Source organism: Xyrauchen texanus, chromosome 4, assembly GCF_025860055.1.
Source record: "Xyrauchen texanus isolate HMW12.3.18 chromosome 4, RBS_HiC_50CHRs, whole genome shotgun sequence".
NCBI lineage: Eukaryota > Metazoa > Chordata > Actinopteri > Cypriniformes > Catostomidae > Xyrauchen > Xyrauchen texanus.
The window spans coordinates 3989040-4014362 of record NC_068279.1 but is presented as its reverse complement, the minus strand read 5'-3'; the positions used below and the strand labels follow the sequence as shown (position 1 = coordinate 4014362).

At 39.5% G+C, this 25323-nt stretch overlaps 2 protein-coding genes across 2 annotated transcripts in view; both read right to left on the bottom strand.

Annotated features, from left to right (window-relative positions):
* Nucleotides 1–1832: 1832 nt before the first annotated feature.
* LOC127640878 (beta-crystallin B3-like) lies at nt 1833–7625 on the bottom strand. Its single transcript, XM_052123574.1, has 6 exons — nt 7474–7625; nt 5166–5248; nt 3833–3951; nt 2970–3102; nt 2746–2888; nt 1833–2226 (listed from the first exon to the last, which is right to left on the bottom strand). The coding sequence occupies exons 2-6, from the start codon at nt 5238–5240 to the stop codon at nt 1989–1991; spliced, it is 708 nt and encodes a 235-aa protein (XP_051979534.1). The 5' UTR covers nt 5241–5248; nt 7474–7625; the 3' UTR covers nt 1833–1988.
* Nucleotides 7626–13004: 5379 nt separating this feature from the next.
* tnks1bp1 (tankyrase 1 binding protein 1) overlaps nt 13005–25323 on the bottom strand; it is a 30595-nt gene continuing 18276 nt past the window's right edge. Inside the window, exons 4-10 of the mRNA XM_052125646.1 lie at nt 23281–23381; nt 22903–23023; nt 22007–22172; nt 21215–21351; nt 15571–15719; nt 15262–15360; nt 13005–14094 (exon numbers count right to left, since the gene is read on the bottom strand). Coding sequence (XP_051981606.1) covers nt 15285–15360; nt 15571–15719; nt 21215–21351; nt 22007–22172; nt 22903–23023; nt 23281–23381 — 750 coding nt within the window. The 3' untranslated portion in view covers nt 13005–14094; nt 15262–15284. The remainder of the gene's footprint in view (nt 14095–15261; nt 15361–15570; nt 15720–21214; nt 21352–22006; nt 22173–22902; nt 23024–23280; nt 23382–25323) is intronic.

Here is a 25323-nt window from a genome sequence, read left to right as displayed (position 1 = left end):
GACTAGACAGAAAAGCGAACGGCAAGGAAATAACACCCGAAGCCGTGTGCTCACACAGAACATGGGAAACAGAGACACAGAACGTGGGTGTCAGGATCTTGTCAGCACAATAAACATGACTGACAAAGTGACAGGATCCTGACAGAACACCTTGATAAATGTCACAAAGTTAAACATCTACAGTCGCGATTTCCTTACTAAAATCTGTCTGGGAGGCACACAGAGGCCTAGGTTGGTTGCCCATTTTCTGCACAAACAACCTCGTAGCTATCCCGTGGATAGGTGGTTTGGACAGGCAATGAAAATTTGCCATAATTTCCCTATCAGGCCTCATGCCAAATGCGGTTCCAAATAATGCCAAGCCCTGCCAAGCATCAGACTGGTGCTTTTTTTTGCAGCTGACACTGTTTGTTCTAATCCTGTGGAATCAGTACACTGACAATAAAGAGCTTGACTTCTCCATTCTCATGAGTCAGCTCAACTTCTGCCAAGAATGAACAACTTACAAAGAAACAAGAAAGAAAGAGAATGAAGAGACAGGAATGCATGCGCTCACACACACACACACACACTCATGTTGGTGCAGCTATCCTTATGAGGACTCTCCATAGACATAATGATTTTTATTCTGTACAAACTATAGATTCTATACCCTAACCCTAACACTACCCCTAAACCTAACCCTCACAAAAAACTTTCTGCATTTTTACATTTTCAATAAAACATTGTTTAGTATGATTTTTAAGCGATTTGAATTATGGGGACAATAGAAATGTCCTCATAAACCACATTTATAGCATAATACCCTTGTAATTACTAATTTGTAACCTAAAAAAATGTTCTCATAAACCACATAAACAAGCCCACACACACACACACACACACACACACACACACACACACACACACACACACACACACATACACAAAGAGAAGGATAATATTAAATACAGTTTATCTACACAGGTGTAAGATGATGTTAGATTTTGTTGTTGCTTTTCAAAATCTACCGAACATCAGCCTGTCATTAATACCAAATATATATATTTTTTTTACATATTGCTGTGGCTCAGGTGGTAGAGTGGGTCGGCTGCCAATCGCAGGGTTGGTGGTTTGATTCCCGGCCCACGTGCCGAAGTGTCCTTGGGCAAGACACTGAACCCCAAGTGTCTCCCAATGGCAGCTCTGCCACCATTGGTGTATGAGTGAGAATGTGAGTGTGTGTGTGTGTGTGTGTGTGTGTGTGTGTGTGTGCGTGCTACACAGTGTAAATCGCTTTGGCAACCTCTAAGGTTAAATAAAAGCACTATATAAGTGCAGACCATTTACCATTGCTGGGTCAATACAGTTCATATTAATATTGATATATTTCAATGTTTGATTTACAATCCTGTGGCAGGGCGGAGGACAGGGCTGGGTCATGATACCGCAAACCCAACCCCTAATCAGTCTGTGATTCCGCACACTAGGCCCCTTCCTCCGCCCTGCCACAAAAACCAAAAAAAAATTAAAATCAATAAAATCTGGAACCTAAAACAAAACCAACTGAGATTGACTGAATTTTAATTATAGAAGTGTTTTTCCACCATTGTCCAAAAATGTAAATTAATTCATTAAATATACTGTATATTAAATAGAAATATCTACAGGTGGCATTACAAACATAGATTAATATATCTAAGGTTTCTGGAAATACCCATGATTTTCTTTGTATTCATGTTTATTCAGGTTTTGAACATCAGCTTGGTCAGGGTGAGACACCTGCTTGTTAAAAGACTATCAAACCAGCTTACGCAGGGTTAGCAGAAAAATAAACACCAGAGATACCAGTCTAAGGTCAAAAGATCAATGCATGGGGCTGTCGCCTTTATTTCCAATCATAGACACACAAGAGTTAAGGCAGTCACTTTCACACTTTCTTTTTGGCCGTCTGAGCACGGACAGGGCAAAGGTCATCAGTGTCAGGGCAAGCCACCCTCCTTTACCTGCTAGCAGCCGTAACGGGTAGGGGCAGGGGGAGTGGGGACTGGAATGGGGTTTGGATTGGGATTAGGAGCTGGGTCAGGAACAGTGAAGCAGCCTCGTTTGTGCCACTGCATATCACGTACCCTCCGGATGGACTGCAGCTGTGGTTCTGTGGCCCCCCAGTCGTTCCAGTGTTTGTAATCGCCATGTTCAAACACAAACTGTCTTCCGCGGTAGCCAGGGTACACGTAGCCAACCCACCTGAAACAAGAGTGCAGTGATATCCAAGTTCGCAACAAAACGGCATTCTGAATTTAGCAGTTATACTGTAGTTAAAATTGATTATTACAGAGCTTTCTGGAATACTTAATTGGTCACTCGCAGCATGCTGCAGAAAATAAACTTTCACTATCATCAGTTTTACTGCAGTGATTTGAATTTCTCAGGATGCTTTGCACGAAACTGGATGGAGAGTGTAAATATTGAAATGAAGTGTTACTGTATGTGTTTTTGTGCAAGATGAATGCAAGGGGAGAATAGTTTTGAATGTTTGTTATGTTGAGATTTAGATGAGTTCCTGTAACGTTGGAACTTTGGGGGTTACCACTGTGGTGAATAGTGGATTACAGACCGGGCCAATGGGGCCAGTGCCCAGTGGTCCTTGACTATCAGGGGTCCATAACTGCCCTGGGGTTCCCTAGGCTTTAAGGCTACGTGATCTAGTTTTAAAGTCCTGGACTTAAACACAATTCAACAATGAAGATGATCAATCCTACTCACGTTCCATTCACAGCTTTTGCGCTGGCCACATGGTCCTGAAAGCCATGAACCCACAAGCTGGGAACGTCATCATCTATGATCTCCATCTTTCTCCCAGCAAAGCTGCAGTTCTCAAACAGATTAATTTTGTGGTCTGCACTGTCCTGGAATGAAATCATAACAAGAAAACTCAATGGACTGTATTGAATCGCTGTGTTATCGTCTATGTGTCAATGATCACTAACCACTCTGAGGGGTCTGATGGACAGGAGACAGAAGCTGTTCTGACTGTTAGTCCAAGTGCTCCAGCGAGGATATTCTCCCTTCTCCAAAACAAACTGCTCCCCTCCAAAACCTTTCTGCTCAAAAGCCACCCATCTATGTCCAGAAACATCCACACACAGAAAGATCATTTCATCATGGATAATTGAGTGATTCTTATTGATTATAGGAATTGTTCACCCAACCAGGTAGATTCTACTTTTAACGTTTTCTCACCCGCATAATGTCCCAAACCCATATAACTTCCTTTCTTCTGTAGAACACAAAACAAACAATAAGCAGAATGTCTGAGCTGTTCATTTCCTTATAATAAAGCATAAAGTGACCAGGGAGAGTAAAGCTCCTGGAAGTCCTTACAACTGGTCTTCTGAAGCCATACAGCAGGATTGTGTGGGAAACATAACAAAAGTCAATGACAATCTTACATATACATTTATGCATTTGGCAGATGCTATCCAAAGCAAGTTACAGTGCACTTATTACAGGGACAATCCCCCCAGAGCAACCTGGAGTTACGTAAGTGCCTTGCTCAAGGACACATTGGTGATGGCTGTGGGGATCAAACCACCAACCTTCTACTTACCAGTTCAGTGCTTTAGCCCACTAAGCTACTCTCATTTGTATGTTTACATGTTCAGACTTTGCTTTTCATGCATGGAAAACAGTAGCGTGAACATTCTTCCAAATGTCTCCTTTTGTGTTCCACGGTAGAGAGAAAGTTGTATGGGGTTTGGAATAATATAAGGGTGAATCAATGATGAAAAATTTATTAATAGGTAAATGCTTCCCGTATGATTTGGAGAGACAGAGAGCAACATATACTCACGGCCCTGACTCAACCACGATTGATCCAACTTTTTCCAAATTCTTCTCAATCACGTCCTTACATTCAGCTGAAAAATCCACCTTTTTTCCTCTGAAGTTCTCGAATTCATACAGTGAGATCTGAAGATGATTTAACATATTACACATAATCAATGTTTTTTTCAACTAACTGACTGACTGACTGATTGACTGATTGACTGACTGATTGATTGACTGACTGACTGATTGATTGACTGATTGACTGACTGATTGACTGACTGACTGACTGATTGATTGACTGATTGACTGACTGATTGACTGACTGACTGACTGACTGATTGACTGATTGACTGACTGATTGACTGACTGACTGATTGACTGACTGATTGACTGACTGACTGACTGACTGACTGACTGATTGACTGACTGATTGACTGACTGATTGACTGACTGACTGATTGACTGACTGACTGACTGACTGACTGACTGATTGACTGATTGACTGACTGATTGACTGATTGACTGACTGACTGACTGACTGACTGATTGACTGATTGACTGATTGATTGACTGATTGACTGACTGATTGACTGACTGACTGACTGACTGATTGATTGACTGATTGACTGACTGATTGACTGACTGACTGACTGACTGATTGACTGATTGACTGACTGATTGACTGACTGATTGACTGACTGATTGACTGACTGACTGACTGACTGACTGACTGATTGACTGACTGACTGATTGACTGACTGATTGACTGACTGACTTATTGACTGACTGACTGACTGACTGACTGACTGATTGACTGATTGACTGACTGATTGACTGATTGACTGACTGACTGACTGACTGACTGATTGACTGATTGACTGATTGATTGACTGATTGACTGACTGATTGACTGACTGACTGACTGACTGATTGACTGATTGACTGACTGACTGACTGACTGATTGACTGACTGACTGACTGACTGACTGATTGACTGACTGACTGACTGACTGACTGATTGACTGACTGACTGACTGATTGACTGACTGACTGACTGACTGATTGACTGACTGACTGACTGATTGATTGACTGACTGACTGACTGATTGACTGACTGACTGACTGATTGACTGATTGACTGACTGACTGACTGACTGACTGACTGACTGATTGACTGACTCACTGATTGACTGACTGATTGACTAACAAACTAACAAAAAAATAACTGATTAACTAACATACAAAAACATAAATCTTTCCATGTTACCATGTATCTCTCTTGTGGTTGAGTGATTGTAATACAGTAACATTGAGTGATTTCAATATAGTAACCATGCAAATTGGGGTATTTGTACCTTGTAAATCGTGCCCGCTCCCCCTTGGCTCTTCCCAGCGACTTGTTGATCTGGGACTCCCTGCTGATCTGACATCCTTCTGCCTGTCAAACACACAAGATGAGACAATTTGATTCTGTCATCATCTCAAAAGCCAATCACAAGCTTTTATTAACAGTAACGGCATTAGGACGGCAGATAAAAACACTGATCGGTGCGTGAAACAAGAAAAATATGGACGAGCAAATGTGATAATTGACGAATCAACCTTTGGAAAACCTATATCTGTCAAACACTAATCTGAATAGTGGAGGTGATGTGTCCTCCTAAGTGTCTATGATGGTTTTGTCCTTGATCAAACGGTATTTGGAGACAAACTAGGAGATACAAAGTTACTTGAATCTTTTAGAAATGATGTTTACTATCCTGTTTGATAAAGCTTTTCACACCTTTGACCACATGCTCTGATAATGTTATTCCATTCCTCTATTATTGCAATTACAACCAAACTATAAAGAACTTTAGAAGATGTTAACACAATAAACCCATGATAGATTTTAAGACAATTTTATAGACAATTTTAAGATAATAGACCATTATAAAACTAGTTTAATAAACACATACACTTTCCTTTAATTATAATAAGAAAAAAATATTTTTTCTCAAATTTTATGTGGTTGAAATTCTGTAATGTGGCCCTAAAATAATAAATACAAATATTATCAAACTATAGTTTTGGCAAATGGTTTAGGACATCTACTTTGTGCATGAACCGAGTCATTTTTCCAAGAATTGTTTACAGACAGATTGTTTCGCTTTAATTGACTATATCACAATTCCAGTTGGTCAGATGTTAACTGTGCCTTAAAGCAGCTTGGAAAATTCCAGAAAATGATGTCAAGCCTTTAGACAATTAGCTTTTGATAGGGAGTGTACCTGTGGATGTATTTTAAGGCCTACCTTCAAACTCAGTGCCTCTTTACTTGACATCATGGTAAAATCAAAGAAATCAGCCAAGACTTCAGAAAAAAGACTGGTTCATCCTTGGGAGCAATTTCCAAAAGCCCGAAGGTACCACGTTCATCTGTACAAACAATGGTATGCAAGTATAAACCCCATGGGACCATACAGCCATCATACCGCACAGGAAGGAGACACGTTCTGTCTCCTAGAGATGAATGTAGTTTTGTGCAAAAAGTGCAAATCAATCCCAGCAAAGGACCTTGTGAAGATGCTGGAGGAAACAGGTACACAAGTATCTATATCCACAGTAAAAAACTTCCTATATAGACATAACTTGAAAGGCTGCTCAGCAAGAAAGAATCCACTGTTCCAAAACCCCCATAAAGTGCACAGGGGGACAAAGATCTTACTCTTTGGAGAAATATCCTTTGGTCTGATGAAACAAAAATGTAACTTTTTGGCTATAATGACCATAATTATATTTGGAGGAAAAAGGGTGAGGATTGCAAGCCAAAGAAGACCATCCCAACCGTGAAGCATGGGGGTGGCAGCATCATCTTGTGGGGGTGCTTTGCTGCAGGAGGGACTGGTGCACTTCACAAAATAGATGGCATCATGAGGAAGGAAAATTATGTGGAGATATTGAAGCAACATCTCAAGACATCAGCCATGAAGTTAAAGCTTGGTCGCAAATGGGTCTTCCAAATGCATGCATACCTCCAAAGTTGTGGCAATATGGCTTAAGAACAACAAAGTCAAGGTATTGGAGTGGTCATCACAAAGCCCTGACCTCAATCCGATACAACATGTGTGGGCAGAACTGAAAAAGCATGTGCGAGCAAGAAGGCCTACAAACCTGACTCGGTTACACCAGTTCTGTCTGGGCCAAAATGCAATGCTACCAAATACTAACAAAGTGTATGTAAACTTCTGACCCACTGGGAATGTGATGAATGAAATAAAAGCTGAAATAAATAATTCTCTGTACTATTATTCTGACTTTTCACATTCTTAAAATAAAGTTGTGATCCTAACTGACCTAAGACAGGGAATGTTTTCAATTATTAAATGTCAGGAATTGTAACTTGTAAATTGCAACTTCTGACTTCAACTGTATATACTGTAAATGTCTAAATAGAGCAAATAGAATAGAAATTACTTTATTATATAATACAGAATAAGCATTAAAATAATCATACAATTACCAACAAAATGTAAATAAAATGCATAATAGTAGTAGTGGTAATAGTGCAAACGTTTAAGTCACACTTACACAATGGATATGCGTAAAATGCAAGGTGCAATAAAGGATAAAAGTATGAAACTAAAATCAAAAGAAAAGTAAATATTTGTATTTCATCTTTACCTGTATCTCCTTTTCCTTACCAGCCGTTGTCACCCCTCCACTCTCGCTCAGTGTGTGTGTGTGAGTGTGTGTGTGGGTGTGTGGGTGTGCCGGGCGAGTGTAGGGAGCCTGGGGGTATTTATGGTTTAATTCCGTCCACAACAGCAGAAATGGGTTGGGCGTCGATTGCTGTTGATGCAGCAAGCCTGTCGTTTGCATTTGTGTCCATTAGACTGCATTTCAATAGCCTGATTGTTGGCAGGGGTTGCCCGCAGCCACCAACCTACTCTGCTGCCAGCATTGGTACAGCGGGCACTGACAGGGTGTGAGCCTAGAGGATTCAGACAGTATCATCTGCTGTCATCACAACCCTGCTCTACACCCTAACTCTCTCTCTTCTTGACACACCAATACAGTCAGCCTTCTATGAGCCTTAACCCTCTAAAAGTTACACAGCAAAAAATGATGCTTTTCACTCTCACATTCTCACAGCAAAATATATGAACTTGACAGGTACAACGATCCTATTCCAACTTGTTTGTTTAAATCACGTTCCACCTCTTTGTGTGTCTCTGTTGTCTTGAGTATAATAAATGACTCCCTGTGCACTGGTGTTGTGCCAGCAGCATTTAAAACTGCTGCTGTAAACCCTGTACCTAAAAAGACTAACTTGGATTTGGATAATCTATTCCCATTTCTAATCTTCCATTTCTTGCAAAAGTTTTAGAACGAATTGTGGCTTCCAAATTCTACACTTATCTCACTGTAAACAATCATTTTGAGCCCCTTAAATCTGGCTTTGGCAAACTCCACAGCACTGAAACGGCATAAGTTAAAGTCACAAATGACTTGTTGATAGCTTCGGACTCTTTGGCTGTTTTTCAATTCTGATCCTTCTTGATCTCAGTGCCGCTTTTGACACTGTAGATCATTCTCTTTTACTCACTCTTTAAGGCCAGGCAAGGCTCCGGGGCCAGATGGCTTTGCCGCTGAATGTTTGTAGATTTTATGCTACAGAACTGGCTCCACTTTTGTTAGGATTTTATTCAGAATCATTAAAGAATAGAGAGCTCCTTCCAACCATGACACAAGCCTGGATCGGTCTGATACTTAAAAAGACAAAGATCCAAGCGAGGGTAAGAGCTATCGTCTAATTTCCTTGATCCAGCTAGACATAAAAATATTGTCAAAAATTCTGGCTAACTGATTAAGTAAAGATATGACATCTCTTATACATATAGATCAGGTGGGGTTTATTCGGGTCCGCAGCTCTTCTGATAACATTAGGCGTTTCATTAATATCATGTGGTCAGTGGCGAATGACCAGACTCCTCTGCCATCTCACTTGAAACCGAAAAAGGCGTTTGATATGGTAGAATGGGATTATCTTTTTTAAGATTTTGGAAATATATGGGTTTGGGAATACTTTTATTGACTTTTATTGGATGGATTAAGTTACTTTACAGACACCCGGTAGAGGCGGTACCAAAAAACTGATTCATTTCAGATTATTTTACTCTGGATAGGGGCAGGGTTGCCCTCTTTCCCCATTATTATTCTGTCTTGCCCTGGAACCAATAGCAGCCACGATGAGAAAGGAAGATGATTTTCCTGGGGTGGTGGTGGGAGGTATGGCGCATAAGCTTTTACTTTATACAGATTATATTTTATTTTTCGTCTAAATCAAGCTTTGGCTCTGACAGCGTACTGCCCAGTAACAGATTTTCAGCCGGGCACCTTCCAGTGGCCCAAACAGGGCATTAAGTATTTGGGCATTTTATTCCCAGCAAATTAATCTGATTTAGTCAGAGTTAATTTTGACACTTTAAAGTATAGGTTTTCGAGTGATGTGGACAGGTGGCTTTATTACATTTATCTATGATTGGGAAGGTTAATGTCATTAAAATGAATTGTATTCCAAAATGCAACTACCTGCTGCAGTCTCTCCCTGTAGATGTCCCCCTCTCTTATTTCAAGCAATTTGATAGCATAGCGAAGTCCATCATTTGGAATGGTAAGCATCCCAGATAACATTTTAATAAGTTACATAGGCCGTTTGACACATGTGGGCTAGGCCTACCCAAGATTTTGTTTTATTATTATGCATTCGGTCTCAGACATTTGGCTCAATGAGCGCTTCCACCTGAGAGAGCCCCTCTATGGTTTTGTATTGAACAGGAAGTTCTTGCCCCTATTTCACCATTGCAAAGCCTTTCTGTCAAACTAGCCAGAGATGTTTAAGTCATACCTCGTTATCTCGCATTTGCTCTCGGTATGGACAAAAGTGTCCGGTGTGTGTAATTCAGACATTTATTTAAATGTTGCCTCGAGCATATGGCTGAACTCCAAATGATGTATTAATAAGTCCCCTTTGTGCTGGTCAGAGTGGATCATGAGGGGGATTACTGCACTCGGTGACCTACATAAGCAGGGTTGGGAGGGTTACTTTTGACATGTATTCCACTACAGATTACAGAATACACGCTGTAAAATGTTATTTGTAACATATTCCAACATCCACTCAAGGTCAGTAACGTATTCTAAATAATTTGGATTACTTCTTCAGCACTGTTAGATTTTTTTCACTTGTTTTGACTATAAAAACTCTGTTAGTTCAGTCAGACAAAATACATGTTAAAAATACATTCTCTGAAAAACCAAAATATCTTATGCAGTGTTGATTCTAAAACAAGATAAATCTAATTGATCTCGCTTTAAGGATTTTTAGAACTTTTTACAGGAAAACAATACACAAATTATTATTAAGAATATGATTTTTGCCCTAATATCAAAGATCTTACAATTTTGTTGATGAAAAATATGATGGTGTCTGGTAACATGTGCATGTAAAATGGCTAGAAATAGCGTTTTAGCTTAGCATAAAGCTGACAATTTACACAAGGTTTATTTCTATTTCTTGTGCTCCAAACTTACTTCAAACTTACTTCTCTGTCTGCTAGTATGAATGTAACACATCATTACATTACATAGTGGTCTAAGCACATAACTGGTAATCTGGTAATCAGAAGGATGCTGGTTCGATCCCCACAGCCACCACCATTGTGTCCCTGAGCAAGGCACTTAACTCCAGGTTGTTCCGGGGGGGATTGTCCCTGTAATAAGTGCTCTGTAAGTCGCTTTGGATAAAAGCTTCTGCCAAATGCATAAATGTAAATGTAAAATGTAATTCTATAATGTAAATGTTTTCCATCTGAAAGCACTAAATATTATCTGAAAAAAATTACAATAAAAATTTACAATAAAATGCAAAGTAATCTTTCAGTAATCAAAATACCTTTTTAATGTAACTGTATTCTAATTACCAATGATTGATATCGTAACTTTATATATGGAAATTTATTAGGAATAACCCCTGGAGATACCATCTCGTTTTCAAGGGGGTCCTTAACTTTAGTGGAATACAGTGACTTATATTTTATATTTTAAATATATAATCCCATTACATGTATTCAGTTACTCCCAAACCTACCTATATGAGAGTGGATTGTTGAGATCCTTTGAAAATTTGGTTCAACATTTTGGGATTCCCAGATCTCAGTTCTATTAGTATTTACAGCTAGAGTCTCTAATCACTACTTTGTTCAACTCAACATGACTCTCCCATCTACATTAAAACAGAGTCCACCTTTGGTTTTGTCACAAACGCCGGTGAAGGCTCTTCAATCAGCCACCGGAGATCTATCTCTCCCGAATATTGACTTAAGACTACATTTCCCATGTGCCCACATTCCTGGTCTGATTCAACCACAGCTGTTCCTAATTATCTTCCACTATTTAAGCCCTGTTTGTCAGTTCACCCATTGCGAAGTCTTGTTTGCCCTGGCTACATTTCTGAGCTTTATTATCTCCCTGCATTGATCATCTGTGTTTTTGACCCTTCCTTGTACCTCCGATTATGTCTGATTGCCGCCTGTCTTTGTTTTGTTTGTACCTGGATCTTTACCATTGCTGCCTGCCCAGAACTTTTGCCTGTCTGACTACGATTCTGCCTTGTCATTGATAACACTGTTTGCCTGGTTCTCTATCTACGCCTGTTCTACTGAGATTGTCTTTATAATAAACCGCACATGGATCCCACTCAACCTGAGTCCGTGTTACAGGTTTCCTTTCACCGTACCCTCCGTTCTCTTTCACCCTCTCGCATTTCCATTGCTGTCTCTACCTCTTTTCCCACTCAATGTATTTTCCACCCTTGATGTAAACACTGCCACAGACACACTTATCTCTACTTTAACATTCTGTCTAGACAACATCTGTCCTCTCTCCTCTAGGCCAGCACATACTACACCACCCAGCCCCTGGCTCTCTGACGTCCTTTGTGAACATCGAACTGACCTCAGGGCAGCTGAGAGTAGGTGGCGGAAATAAAAAATCCAGCAGATCTAGGTAAGTATCAGTCTCTGCTTGCAACATTTTCAGATAACGTTAAATCTGCAAAAACGTCCCACTACCATAACAAGATCAACAGAACCACAGACACTCGCACTCGCATTGTTTAGAACATTCAACACACTTCTCTGCCCTCCCCTCCACCACCTGACACATCACTGACAGCAGATGTCTTTGCATCATTTTTTACTCATATGGTTAAAACCATCAGCACATCACCCTGTCAAACACCCATCTCGTCTATGCAACTCCTCTGTCTCTATGTTCGCTCCTCTGATTGACACCGAGGTCTCTAACCTCCTCATCATTTCATTGATACACTCTTCAAATTTGGAGAATTGTGAAATCTCATCAGGTTTTGATGAAATGTAAAGTTGGTATTATCGGCATAACAGTGGGAACTTATTCCACGATTCCTGATAAAATCTCCCAGGGAAAGCATATACAAGGAGAAAAGCAGAGGCCCTAATACTGATCCCTGTGGCACTCCATACTTTACTTTTGTTTGGTTTGATAATTCCTCATTTACATAGACAAAGTGGTAGCGGTCTGCTAAATAGGACCTAAACCATGCTAATGCAACTCCACAAATGCTTAAATAATTCTCTAGCCTATTCAAGAGAATGTCGTGATCTATCGTGTCATCGTACGTCTATCGTAGATCTACACTGGCATACCAGAAGTGTCAAATTGTATCTTCAAAAAATGGCTAAAAACAAAACTTTTCCATGAGCACTTAACCAGTCACTAAAAAAAATGTTGCATTTTAATCTGTTTTGAATAATATTCTGATGCTAGTGAAACTTTGTACTATGGCACTTTGCGTACCGCTGTCTCAAGATGATTCGCTTATTTCCTTATTTTGTAAGTCGCTTATTTCCTCTTTTGTAAGTCGCCCTGGATAAAAGCGTCTGCCAAATGAATAAATGTAAATGATTAAATCACTGGAGTCTTATGGATTACTTTTATGCTGCATTTATGTGCTTTTTGGAGCTGAAATGTTTTGGTCCACATTTACTTGCATTTAATGTACAAACATCTCAATTAAAATATCTTTGCTTGTGTTCTGCAGAAGAAAGACGAAAGTCTTACGAGTTTGAAACAACAGGGTGAGTAAAGGATGAGAGAATCATTTTTAGGGAACTGTTCCTTTAATATACAAGACTGCAATTCTGATATGTGTTTTACGAAAGTGCTCATTGGCAGGTCAAGACATTGTAAACAAAAAAGTGGTAAAATGGTAATCGGCAAAATCAAAGCATACCAATTAATGCTTTTCTGCTCAGTAGCTCCTTTTGTAGATAGAATTAAAGTACTGAAAAATAAATGGAAAACAATTAATTAATTAAACAGATTGCATGCAGTATATTAGCTGCTTGAGTGACTTCCACTGTAGATTTACTTTTACATGTTTTTCTTTAAGGTTTCAAGTACTGTTCAATAAAAATTGGCTTTGAAGTCATGGCACATTTTGTAAAAATTAATAAATCAAAAAAGGAAAGGAAAAGGGTGATTTACATAGCAATTACATGTTGTATATGTCAGGATCAGTCTCAGTGTGGTTTACAGTTTACAGACTTTTAGAAACATGACAGTATGTGACTTTAAATGAAGTATAAAAGAACTGATTTAAAATCTAAATGCAATATATTGCCTAAAACCCCTAAGGCACTTTTACCAGTGGTCTGACTCATTAAAGTGCATTGTACTAGGGAGCTATACAGTTATCTGCTTCTTTCATGATCAGAGACAGACTATTTACAAAAGACAATGTGAGAGTATCTTGCCATTGCTTGAACTGTATTTACATCTTAAGATGAATCAGTTGTAAGACTTTTCTGATTTGTAATTCACTTTGAATAAAAGCATCTGCACAATGAATAAATGTAAACGGAAATAAACCAACTGTAAAGATAAGGTTTGCATTGGTCCAAGACTGATAGGTGTAAACAGGATTTAATCTTGAATAATGCTGGCTTTTTGCATGTGACATTAAAATGTAAAATGGTGCATTATGAGGAAAAGACTTATTGGTAATGGCTCCAAAAACTCTGAACATGAGCACTTGTAACTATTAGTCCAGGAGGAAAAACAAACTAAAAACAGATACAAATTAATACAAATATTAATTGCACTTGTCATGTAGAAGTCGGTTTCTTTGGAAGCTTTCAGACATCACAGTGAGGCACAAAGAACTTCCTTTATGGAGCACTTCCTAAAACTGCATCCAATCTGTAAGGTAAAACAGCAGGATTTTTCAGTGGTGGTAAAACTGTTTAAAAGAGAGAGTATTTACAAGGATGTAAAATCACTGTAACTGAAGGGGCATATGGCTTTTTAAAACAAGAAAATGCTCCAGACCATGCTTATTAATGGAGGCAAAAAAGCAGGACAAAAAAATTGGATGGTGGGACAAACAATACATAGCTACCCAGCTAAAATAATGTAAACTTAGTTTTGTCACTTCATTTAAAAAAAATAGTGTGAAGACACAGACACAGCAGCCATATCACCCTGTAGCTCAAGACTAGTTGTCTACTGAAGCTAAGCAGGGCTGAGCCAGGTCAGTACTTGGATGGGAGACCTCTTGGGAAAACTAAGGTTGCTGCTGGAAGAGGTATTAGGGAGTCCAGCAGGGGGTTCTCACACTGCGGTCCTATGTAGGTCTTAATGCTACAGTATAGTGATAGGGACAATATACTATAAAAAAGGCTGTCCTTTGGATGAGATGTTAAACTGAGGTCCTGACTCTCAGTGGTCCTTAAAAAATCCCAGGACACTGCTTGAAAAGGATTGAGGTGTAACCCTGGTGACCCCCATAGGCCATCATCAAACATGGCTTCCTAATAATCCCCACTCTGTACTCTCCACCAATAGCTGGTGTGTGGTGAGTGTACTGGTGCACCATGGCTGCTATCTCATCATCCAGGTGGATGCTGCACACTGGTGGTGGTTGAGGAGAGTTCCTCTATTCACTGTGTAAAGTGCTTTGAGTGTAGTGTCAGATAATGTGTACTATATAAATGTAACGTTCATTCATTCACAAGAGTGGATTTTGACGGCCACTTCTGGTGAAGAACACATTTACATTTATGCATTTGGCAGACACTTTTATCCAAAGCGACTTACAGGGACAATCCCCCCAGAGCAACCTGGAGTTAAGTGATGGTGGTGGTTGTGGGGCTCGAACCAGCAACCTTCTGATTACCAGTTATGTGCTTAGACCACCACGCCACCACGACTCCTATATATAGAGTATAGAATAGAGAAGCATGCAAGAATTCTACCTTGTGGGTTCTTGATCTACAGTAATAATCATGACTATTAGAGCGCTTGGTATGTTGTTATTGGTATTTACAGTAAGGGCAGCTGGCGAGAGAATGGTGGAAATAGAATCACCTGAGTTTCTTGAGACTCAAGCTTCACGCTTCACTCTCAGGTTGACTTGCGCGCTTCTTGGATTTGAGCTCAAGCAGCCATGACGGTGAAGGTCCAGAGCTTGTGGATTTAAATCAATCAGAATGATTACAATATCTGTGAAATGTTTATCATTACATTTTATTGCATGTTTAGAAAGTTACTGAATGTAAAATCAAAACATCTGGCATCATTTAGTAAAGAACTGTAATTAAATCGATTTATCAGAGCAAACATTTACTGTCAATCCCCAGTGCATCTGTAGTTTTCTCTGGTCTTGGCAGGACTTACCCACTGTCTTTGGAATCCAAAGAGGGCAGCACTCTAGGGCTGAGGGACATGGTGGGTGTGCAGGGCGAGTGTGTGGGCACAGGGGGTGTCGTCAGTCCTTCTGATGGAGTGTCTGTTTCCACTGCTCCACTTCTCCTCTTCAGCTGGGCCTGACAGAGAAAACAGACACATGAAGAGATGACGAGTGACTCACAGGAAGAACTAACGTAAATCTGATTCATTTTGAATGGATAACTCCTACCTGTTGCCTATTTATTCTTAAAGTCTGGCCCTGCTACTTCCAGTAGCTGACCCAAAGTGATGATCTTGTGGTCAAGAAGTAACTTATTGAGTACTGGGAAAATACAGTTGTTTGTTAAAACCAACCGAGCTTCGTGAATTAAAGGCTCCTCTTGTAACCAGTGAAGCGATTGTGAGCTCTCTGCCTTTTGAACAATAAAAGGACACCAAACTTTAAGGAGGTTCTGATAAAACACTGGCACACCCGAAGTGTCCTGTTTAAGAGGGTCCATCAGAAAAATTTATTTATCTAGTCCCAGTCCTCCAAGGCTTCATAATATGACACACTCAACAGCTTGCCACTTAAGATCGGATGATCCAGCCAGAAGTCTTTGCACAAAACTCAAATGAAAAGCTGCCGTTCTGCTTTGCAGATGTATCAGTCCGTGGTACTCTTCTTTAGGTAGATGCAGAACACTCTGTTGGACCCAGTGTAATTTATCCCAGAAGAAGTCCACTAAGAAAACCTGAATTTTTGCCAGCAGGTGTGAAGGAGGATCTACACAGGCAAGCCTATGCCATAGAGCAGATGCCACTAAATTATTTACAATAAGTGTGCGGCCTCTATATCACATCTTTGGAATAACTACTTCCATTTTTCCAGGCGAACTTTGACCTTTTCAACAGCTCCTTCCCAATTAATTCCAGTCATTTCATCACCCAAAAACACTCCTAGAAGCTTAAAACGTTCTTTTCCCAAAGATAAACCACCAGAAAGTTTTGGTTTCCCATTTGTCCACTTTCCAAGCAGCAGTGTTTCACTTTTATTCCAATTTACCTTTGCAGAAGAAAACTTCAAGTAATTGTAATAAAGTCTGTACATCACTTTGCTTACTAATCATAACTACTATATATCTTCAGCATAAGCTGACAAAAGAAAACTACTTTTACAATTTGGCAAACATATACCATGATGCTTGATTCTTAATTGCTGCAATAATGGTTCTATGGCTGTGAGAAATATAAATTGTTCATGCTGTCTTTAGTTTGACATCTAACTCTGTCTGTATGTGTGATAACCACAGAATCACACCACACGCACGAGTCCATGACCTTCATAGATGCTGTTAGTTTCTCTTGTCTTATCCTCTTTTGGAATGGTCTGTGCCAGAACGAGCACATACTCCTTTCCTTGAGCTAAATACCTCAGTTGGATATAACAAACATCTAGGACTGTTTGACCTCATATGATTACCGTTCCCGTGCTATTCCGGTCAACATTTATTGTCCTTGGCTGTCTCGCAAGTCTTGCTATCACTATACTATTGGCTGTTGGTTGTTCTTTGTTCTATGAAACGTATAAATATTATGCTTGCTGTAATAAACTTTGAGTAGATTGAACAGAAGCGACTGTGTGTTGTCGTTCTTTCTACTTCCTTCATGAAGTCTTCAGATACGTGGATTCCCGACTGCACTTAGATGGGCATGCACTGAAAGGGACCGAGGAATTCTTGATGGTAGAAGTGTTGTGTGCTAACTACAATGAGATCCAAGTTTTATTCTTAACAGTTTGGGGGCTACGTCCGGGATACCTCACAAACAGGTAAGGTAAATTTTTGACAAACTTATGTTGACCTGTTTGTTGGGGTCTCCATTGATCACTGGTGCTGGAAACCCGGAAAGGAGGAGGCGAGAACAGGCTTGATAATATAAATAATAGTTTTAATGATAAACTTAAAACAAAAGACAAACACACACATGACGGACATGTCCGTAAACTATCTCTCTCCCGAACGATCCTCTGCAGTCGACTTTTATCCCTCTCGGGAGGCTTGATTAGCCTAATACAGGACCGGGTGTGTACGATCGCGACCCGGCCCCGCCCTCCGCCCTGCCACAGACTGTTATTTGGTATTTGTTGGCATTTTTATGTACTTATGAGAGTATCCGTGGGAATTAGGGACTGAAGTGTGATTGCATATGGGAGTGTGTGGTGAGTCTTTAAAAAATAGAAGGAACGCAGAGTGTATGTTGTATGTGTCCTATAAATAAAGGGACAAGTGTGAATACAATCCCCTGAAAGGCATACGATGAATTGAATGAATGTTGGGAAGGAAAGCTGTCTTGAGTAGATTGAACGGAAGCAACTGTGTGTTGTAGTTCTTTCTAATTCCTTCATGAAGTCTTCAGATACGCGGATTCCCGACTGCACTTAGCTGGGCATGCACTGAAAGGGACCGAGGAATTCTTGATGGTTGAAGTGTTGTGTGCTAAACTACAAGGAGATGAGTGTTGGGTGCTAAACTACAACGAGATCCAAGTTTTATTTCTAACAATGGCCAAAGAATAAAGCATTCCAGACAAAGAACGCCCCTGTATAACACCTCTGTGAACCCTAAAAGGAGCACATTAACCACCATTCATCTTGAGTATACTCTCAATGTCACCATAGAGGACCCTTACCTGATCTATAAAATCTTGGCAAAAGCCAAAAGCTGCATAAACTCTACATAAATAACAATGATCAACATAATCTAAATTTAACAGCTTGGAGACATCTAAAAATGCCCTGAATCAGGGAAATATTTAAAAAACAATTGACGTACCAGGCACACAGTAGGTCTGATCGGGATGGATGACTTTGTCCAGCAATCAAGCCAGCCTATTAGCTAAAACCTGGGTACGCAGTTTGTAATCACTGCAAAGGAGTGAAACAGGGCTCCAACTCTTAATGTCTGTAAGGTCACCTTTTTTTAGGCAATTGAGTAAGGACTGCTCTATGACAACTCAATGGATGCTGCCCTCCAGCCAAGCTGCCATTTAGTACCTGCAGCAAATACTCTCCTACCTCTGACCAGAGTGACTTGTAAAAGTCAACTGGAATGCCATCAATTCCCGGTGCCTTTCCAGACTCCACACCTTGGAGGGCCTTGTACAATTCTTCCATACTAAAAACATCAGTGAGTTTCACATTGGCTTTCTCCGACACCTGGGGTAAATTGACAAAGAAGTCGCTTGCACCCTTGTACTCTGATCAGAGTTGACTTTTATATACATTTTCATAAAAAAAACTGGTCTCCTACGAATGTCTGTCAGGTCTGCTAGTAGCACTCCAGACTCAGAGCACAAAGCATGAATGACCCTGTTCTGCACATATTTTTTCTCCAGATTAAAGAAAAATCTGGACGGTGCATCCATCTGATCAACACTCTGAAACCGTGACCGCAGCAGAGCTCCCTGTGTTTTAACCTCCAGTAGGTCAGCAAACTGAGTCTTTTCATTTAGAAGAGATTCCATGTAACCTTGATCTCCAGTAGACTCAGCCAACTCTGTAATTCTTTAATACGAGTCTCCTGTAATAGGAGTGGTGGTGGCGTAGTGGACTAAAGCACATAACTGTTAATCAGAAGGTTGCTGGTTCGATCCCCACAGCCACCACCATTGTGTCCTTGAGCAAGACACTTAACTCCAGGTTGCTCCGGGGGGGATTGTCCCTGTAATAAGTGCACTGTAAGTCGCTCTGGATAAAAGCATCTGCCAAATGCATAAATGTAAATGTATATCACATGACACAACACCACCAGTGGAAATACCACAATAAAAAGCTAATATTAAGACATTTATTAGCTATGTTTATTCATGTCGGTGTGCATACAGAAAACCTGACATCGCATGTGCATTAGGTTATGGCCAAAAACAACAACTATTTACACTGTCCCAATATAATTGGATTATTAAACCAAAAATGATTGCACACTATAAAAATTAAGTTGTGAGAGAATTTTTCAAGAATTGTGTAACTCAATTCTTGAAATGAACTCATTGTAAGTAACTAAATTCAACAACGAGCAAAACAATTATAATAAATACACTCACCTAAAGGATTATTAGGAACACATACTAATACTGTGTTTGACCCCCTTTCGCCTTCAGAACTGCCTTAATTCTACGTGGCATTGATTCAACAAGGTGCTGAAAGCATTCTTTAGAAATGTTGGCCCATATTGATAGGATAGCATTTTGCAGTTGATGGAGATTTGTGGGATGCACATCCAGGGCACGAAGCTCCCGTTCCACCACATCCCAAAGATGCTCTATTGGGTGGAGATCTGGTGACTGTGGGGGCCATTTTAGTACAGTGAACTCATTGTCATGTTCAAGAAACCAATTTGAAATGATTCGAGCTTTGTGACATGGTGCATTATCCTGCTGGAAGTAGCCATCAGAGGATGGGTACATGGTGGCCATAAAGGGATGGACATGGTCAGAAACAATGCTCAGGTAGGCCGTGGCATTTAAGCAATGCCCAATTGGCACTAAGGGGCCTAAAGTGTGCCAAGAAAACATCCCCCACACCATTACACCACCACCACCAGCCTGCACAGTGGTAACAAGGCATGATGGATCCATGTTCTCATTCTGTTTACGCCAAATTCTGACTCTACCATCTGAATGTCTCAACAGAAATCGAGACTCATCAGACCAGGCAACATTTTTCCAGTCTTCAACTGTCCAATTTTGGTGAGCTCTTGCAAATTGTAGCCTCTTTTTCCTATTTGTAGTTGAGATGAGTGGTACCCGGTGGGGTCTTCTGCTGTTGTAGCCCATCCGCCTCAAGGTTGTGCGTGTTGTGGCTTCACAAATGCTTTGCTGCATACCTCGGTTGTAACGAGTGGTTATTTCAGGCAAAGTTGCTCTTTCTCCTCTGACCTCTAGCATCAACAAGGCATTTTCGCCCACAGGACTGCCGCATACTGGATATTTTTCCCTTTTCACACCATTCTTTGTAAACCCTAGAAATGGTTGTGCGTGAAAATCCCAGTAACTGAGCAGATTGTGAAATACTCAGACCGGCCCGTCTGGCACCAACAACCATGCCACGCTCAAAATTGCTTAAATCACCTTTCTTTCCCATTCTGACATTCAGTTTGGAGTTCAGGAGATTGTCTTGACCAGGACCACACCCCTAAATGCATTGAAGCAACTGCCATGTGATTGGTTGATTAGATAATTGCATTAATGAGAAATTGAACAGGTGTTCCTAATAATCCTTTAGGTGAGTGTACATTAATTCATTAATTTTAGACTTTGCCTTCCGAAGACAGACGAGTTGCATGGAATTCTTTTTTTTACTCTTTTGGGTACTTTTTTTAACTTTAAAGTGTGTCACTGTCCTCTGCCATTTTATTCAAGAGAAGGACTGTGATATTCATTAAAACATCTCCTTTGTGTTCCCCATAAGAAAGAAAGCCATTTGTTTGAAACCACCAGAGGGTGAGTAAATGATGACTGAATTCTCATTTTTGGGCGAACTATTTCTTTAAGAAACCTGGTTGGGAGACCAGCATCCCACAACTAACATATACCAGCAATCCTGATCTTTTCATCAGGGACATACAGAGTTAAAGTCAGCATTTTGCCGTACCATGAGGGCCGATTGGTCCATTCCAGGAAACAGTGGAACTCTCTTCGGCTGACTGGGTGCTGGAGAGGAAGTGGAATCTTTGGACGGCTCCTCTTCTGATTCGGAGTCTCCTCCATTGGAACACTGAGCTGTTACATCTGGAGTAGATTTTGATGCACCTTGATTAATCACTTGTGCACATATGTTCAAACCACTTCAGTTCAGATGCAAAAATGACTGGATGATTTTGTCTTTTTGTCTTAATGAGTTTTGCACATGTAGGAAATGTTCTTGGATCAACATCGTTTGTCTACATTCCTATTAGCCAATCTGGCCAAAATCAGCCAACGGATTTTAGGATTAATGCCATGATCGGATTGGATAAATACAAATGATGCTGATCTGGGAATAAGTCCTATATATGATATTATACTGTATGATATATGATATTTTATCCAAAGCAACTTCATAGTCCATTCAAGGTAAACATTTATTTTAGCAGTACGTGTGTCCCCTAGGAATCCAACCTATGATGCTGGCATTGCTAACAGCTACAGGAGCTTCATAATACGATATGATATTGCATGATATATGATATGCTATTTAATATGATTTGATATGATATGTAAGGAATAATAAATGGACATGATAATAATAATAATTTGAAGTGAAATGTGTTATTATATAACATATAATGTGTTATACAATGTGTGGCCACTATTCAGGAATACCTGACCCCTGGATGGTGCGACTGACTAATTTGAATGAAGTATTTCAAATAGCTGTGTAATAACAAATAATATATGATATGACCTGTGGAGTCACAGAACCTCCAGTCGGGGTGTGTTCCCTCTGTCAGCGTAGGCAGCGCTGCTCTCTGTCGGATGGCTCGTGATGGTCTGGAACGCTTGATGCTCCGTTTCTTTCCCAGATCAACCTTCGATCGAAACACGCTGGAGTCCAGGAGAGGAGCTGAGGACTGCTCCAGCATTAAACACACACACACACACACACACACGAGTAAAAACACAAACACGAGGAGCACATTTTATACATTTTGTGTTAAAGGAATAGTTCACCCAAAAATGAAAATTCTCTCATCCTAGATGTGTGATTACTTAAACAAAAGCAAAGACTTTTAGAAGAATATCTCAGCTCAGCAGCTTCCATTCAATGTGAATGGTGACCAACATTTTGAAGACTCTAGTGGTTTAATCCATGTCTTCGAAAGGTTTCTAATCAATTTATATATAACTCTTTTTCACTGTACATCTTAACATCAGTGGCCTCCTTGGCGATCATGATTTCAAGCTCAATTATATTTCCTATAGCGCCATCTAGTGCTCTGCACATGCATCAAGTGCTAGGAATTGTGAACGTTCGTAGAAACTGCAATTGAAAGGTGTACAGTGAAAAAGGAGATATATTTTGGTCTGTTCGCACCCCAAAACTTTATTAGATCCCTTCAGAAGACATGGATTAAACCACTTGAGTCTTGTGGATTGCTTTTATGTGATTTTTGGAGCTTCACAAGGTCTGATCACCATTTGCATGGACTCACAGAGCTGAGATATTCTTCTAAAAATCTTAATTTGTGTTCTACAGAAGAAAGAAAGGCATACACATCTGGGATGGCGTGAGGATGAGTAAATAGCAACATATTTGCTAGGTGACATAATCTCACAGTAATGTGAACTGCTTAAAAGTACCTCTGGAAAATGAAGACTTTCAGGCTCCTCTTGACCTGGGGCATTTGTAGGGTCTGAATCAGTTTTACTTTTACGTTTAACCCTTTGTAGAGCTTGAACGTTTCTGCTCTCTGCGACGAGACTGTACAGGTAAAGATTTACAGTGTTCATCATGAAATGCTTTTTATGACCACTATGTGAACTTTGACCCTTTCACAATATGTGTGTTAATATGTGACAGACATCTACAAAACTTCTCTGAGTTTCCAGTGAATCTAATGATGATTACTAATGCAAATGTGCAGGATTATAACAGTATTTATGATACTGTAAATTTTATTTTATTGGCAGCAAAGATGATTATGATACTGTATGAAGCGTGTCATGGATATTTCATACTCATCAACAGTGTTGTTGATTTCATCAAGGTTGTCAAATTCCTTTATAAGATCCTGTTCAGTAACTTCATCTTCCTCAAGTGCACTTTCTTGTAACTGACCCTAAAGGGTTAAAGGAAGAGCAAACAAAGACAAAAGTGTTTCAGTACTTGGATTACAGTAAAGTCCTGCCCAATCCATGCAGTAGAAAAGCAGCATACTGCTGTGAATGTTATTAGGGGCTGTTCACAACTAACGTGTTTTTGCATCCACCTGTGCTATTTTTCAATTGTTTTTCTACGTGCGCTAGACAGACATCTTTGACCCTTTCGCTATGTCTTTTTTTCAGCTTTTCGTGTAGGAGCAGAGTTAAAAATAACTTTAACTTTTTAAATGTGTCTCAGTACACCTGCATAATATGTGTGTTAACATGATTTTAGTGAGATCAATTTGCTTACAACCTTTTTATGTGTGAAGTTACAGTGCATTACATTTTAAAACTGTGTTGCCATGATGATGTAATGCCACAACCCTAAAATGATGGGTTAAAACATAATTTCAACAACTCTATAGCTCAAATAAAACACAAGTGCTTTTATAAAATTATAAGCTTAACATTTCTGCCTTTAAACCTCCAAAAATTGGTCCCATTCAGTTCAGTCATAAGTGTCTCACTGTAACCTCGATTTGTGCTTTTTATTTTTAACCCTTGTGCTATGTTCGTTTTGTACTAACAAATTGTGTGTTCCCGGTCAAAAATGACCGGCCCACTAAGATTGTTTATAAATCGCTCATATTGCATATATTATCACAAGATATTGCTTTCGATCTTTTCATCAATGTCTTTTTTAGTAATTATGACTTTGGTTTTGTACTCCTTTTTTTAACTTAATTTTTAAAAATATATACTTTTATTGATAGAAGGATTCAATGAACTGAGCTTAAATTGGGCTAGTAGGGGGCACTCCCCCTACTAAAAAAAATTAAAATAAATATATAATAATTACATAATAAATTAATAAGCACTTGCTTTATCTAAACAATATAGGTGTCATTTTAAAGCTTACAATGCCTATAGCTGATCATACCAATTTATAAATAATGGCTTTTAATTTGGTGACTGTTTTGTTCTCATGTATTATCACAACAATTATATTTAGAGTAAAATAGCCACATGTTTTATATTGTTGGAAAGGTCTCAATTTGTAAATGCAAAGAGCAAATTTGTTTCACTCAGAGGCCAAACTGCATTGAGTATCAGTGTATGAAATTTCCACAGACATGCATAAATATAATAAACAGGAGTGTCTTTTTTGTCAAGTTTTTCCTGATAACTCCCTGAAACATACATAAAACATAGACAATGAGATAATGTAAGTTACAGCAGACTATCCCGATTCAAACAAGCCCAAACACAACATAATATGAGAAGTAAATCTTGAAATAGACGATGCACAAAAAGGCACTCAACACACATTGTGTGTGTGTGTGTGTGAGTGTGTGTTTGTGTGTGTGTGTATGTGTCTGTGGGCAGGTTTGGGTGGTTAACAAAGACATTTTTTAAGGTTACAAACTGGTAATTACAAGGTTATTATGCTATAAATATGGTTTATTAGGACATTTCTAGTGTCCCTATAATGCAAATCTCTTAAAAAATGTAATGATGTAAAAATACAAAATGTAAAAATGCAGAAAGTTTTTTGTGAGGGTTAGGTTTAGGGGATAGAATCATTAGCTCGTACGTCATAAAAATTATTATGTCTATGGAGAGTCCTCATAAGGATAGCCGCACCAATGTGTGTGTGTGGGTGTGTGCGTACAAGGACTTTGAGTGTGCAAACACACATCCACATATGTGCTCATCTAAAGGATTGATGCTCCTGAATACTTAATATTTCTGTATTTTGTAGTCTAATCCATACACTTCCAAAGGCCAGTCATTTTTGTCCATGATCACAACAAGTGTAAGGCCTCTATATCTAGACAAAAAAACATACACTGCTCTTTCAGAATCAAGCTTTCTGTTTGTGGGGTGGCTGCCAAATACACTAAGGTACTAATGGCA

Excerpts from the sequence above, each read along its gene's own strand:
- LOC127640878 (XM_052123574.1), bottom strand. The coding sequence starts at position 5,240 with ATGTCAGATCAGCAGGGAGTCCCAGATCAACAAGTCGCTGGGAAGAGC. Across the intron at positions 2,889-2,969 it reads CCATCAGACCCCTCAGAGTG|GACAGTGCAGACCACAAAAT; the intron begins GTTAGTGATCAT and ends ATTTCATTCCAG. Across the intron at positions 2,227-2,745 it reads GCAAAAGCTGTGAATGGAAC|GTGGGTTGGCTACGTGTACC; the intron begins GTGAGTAGGATT and ends CTCTTGTTTCAG.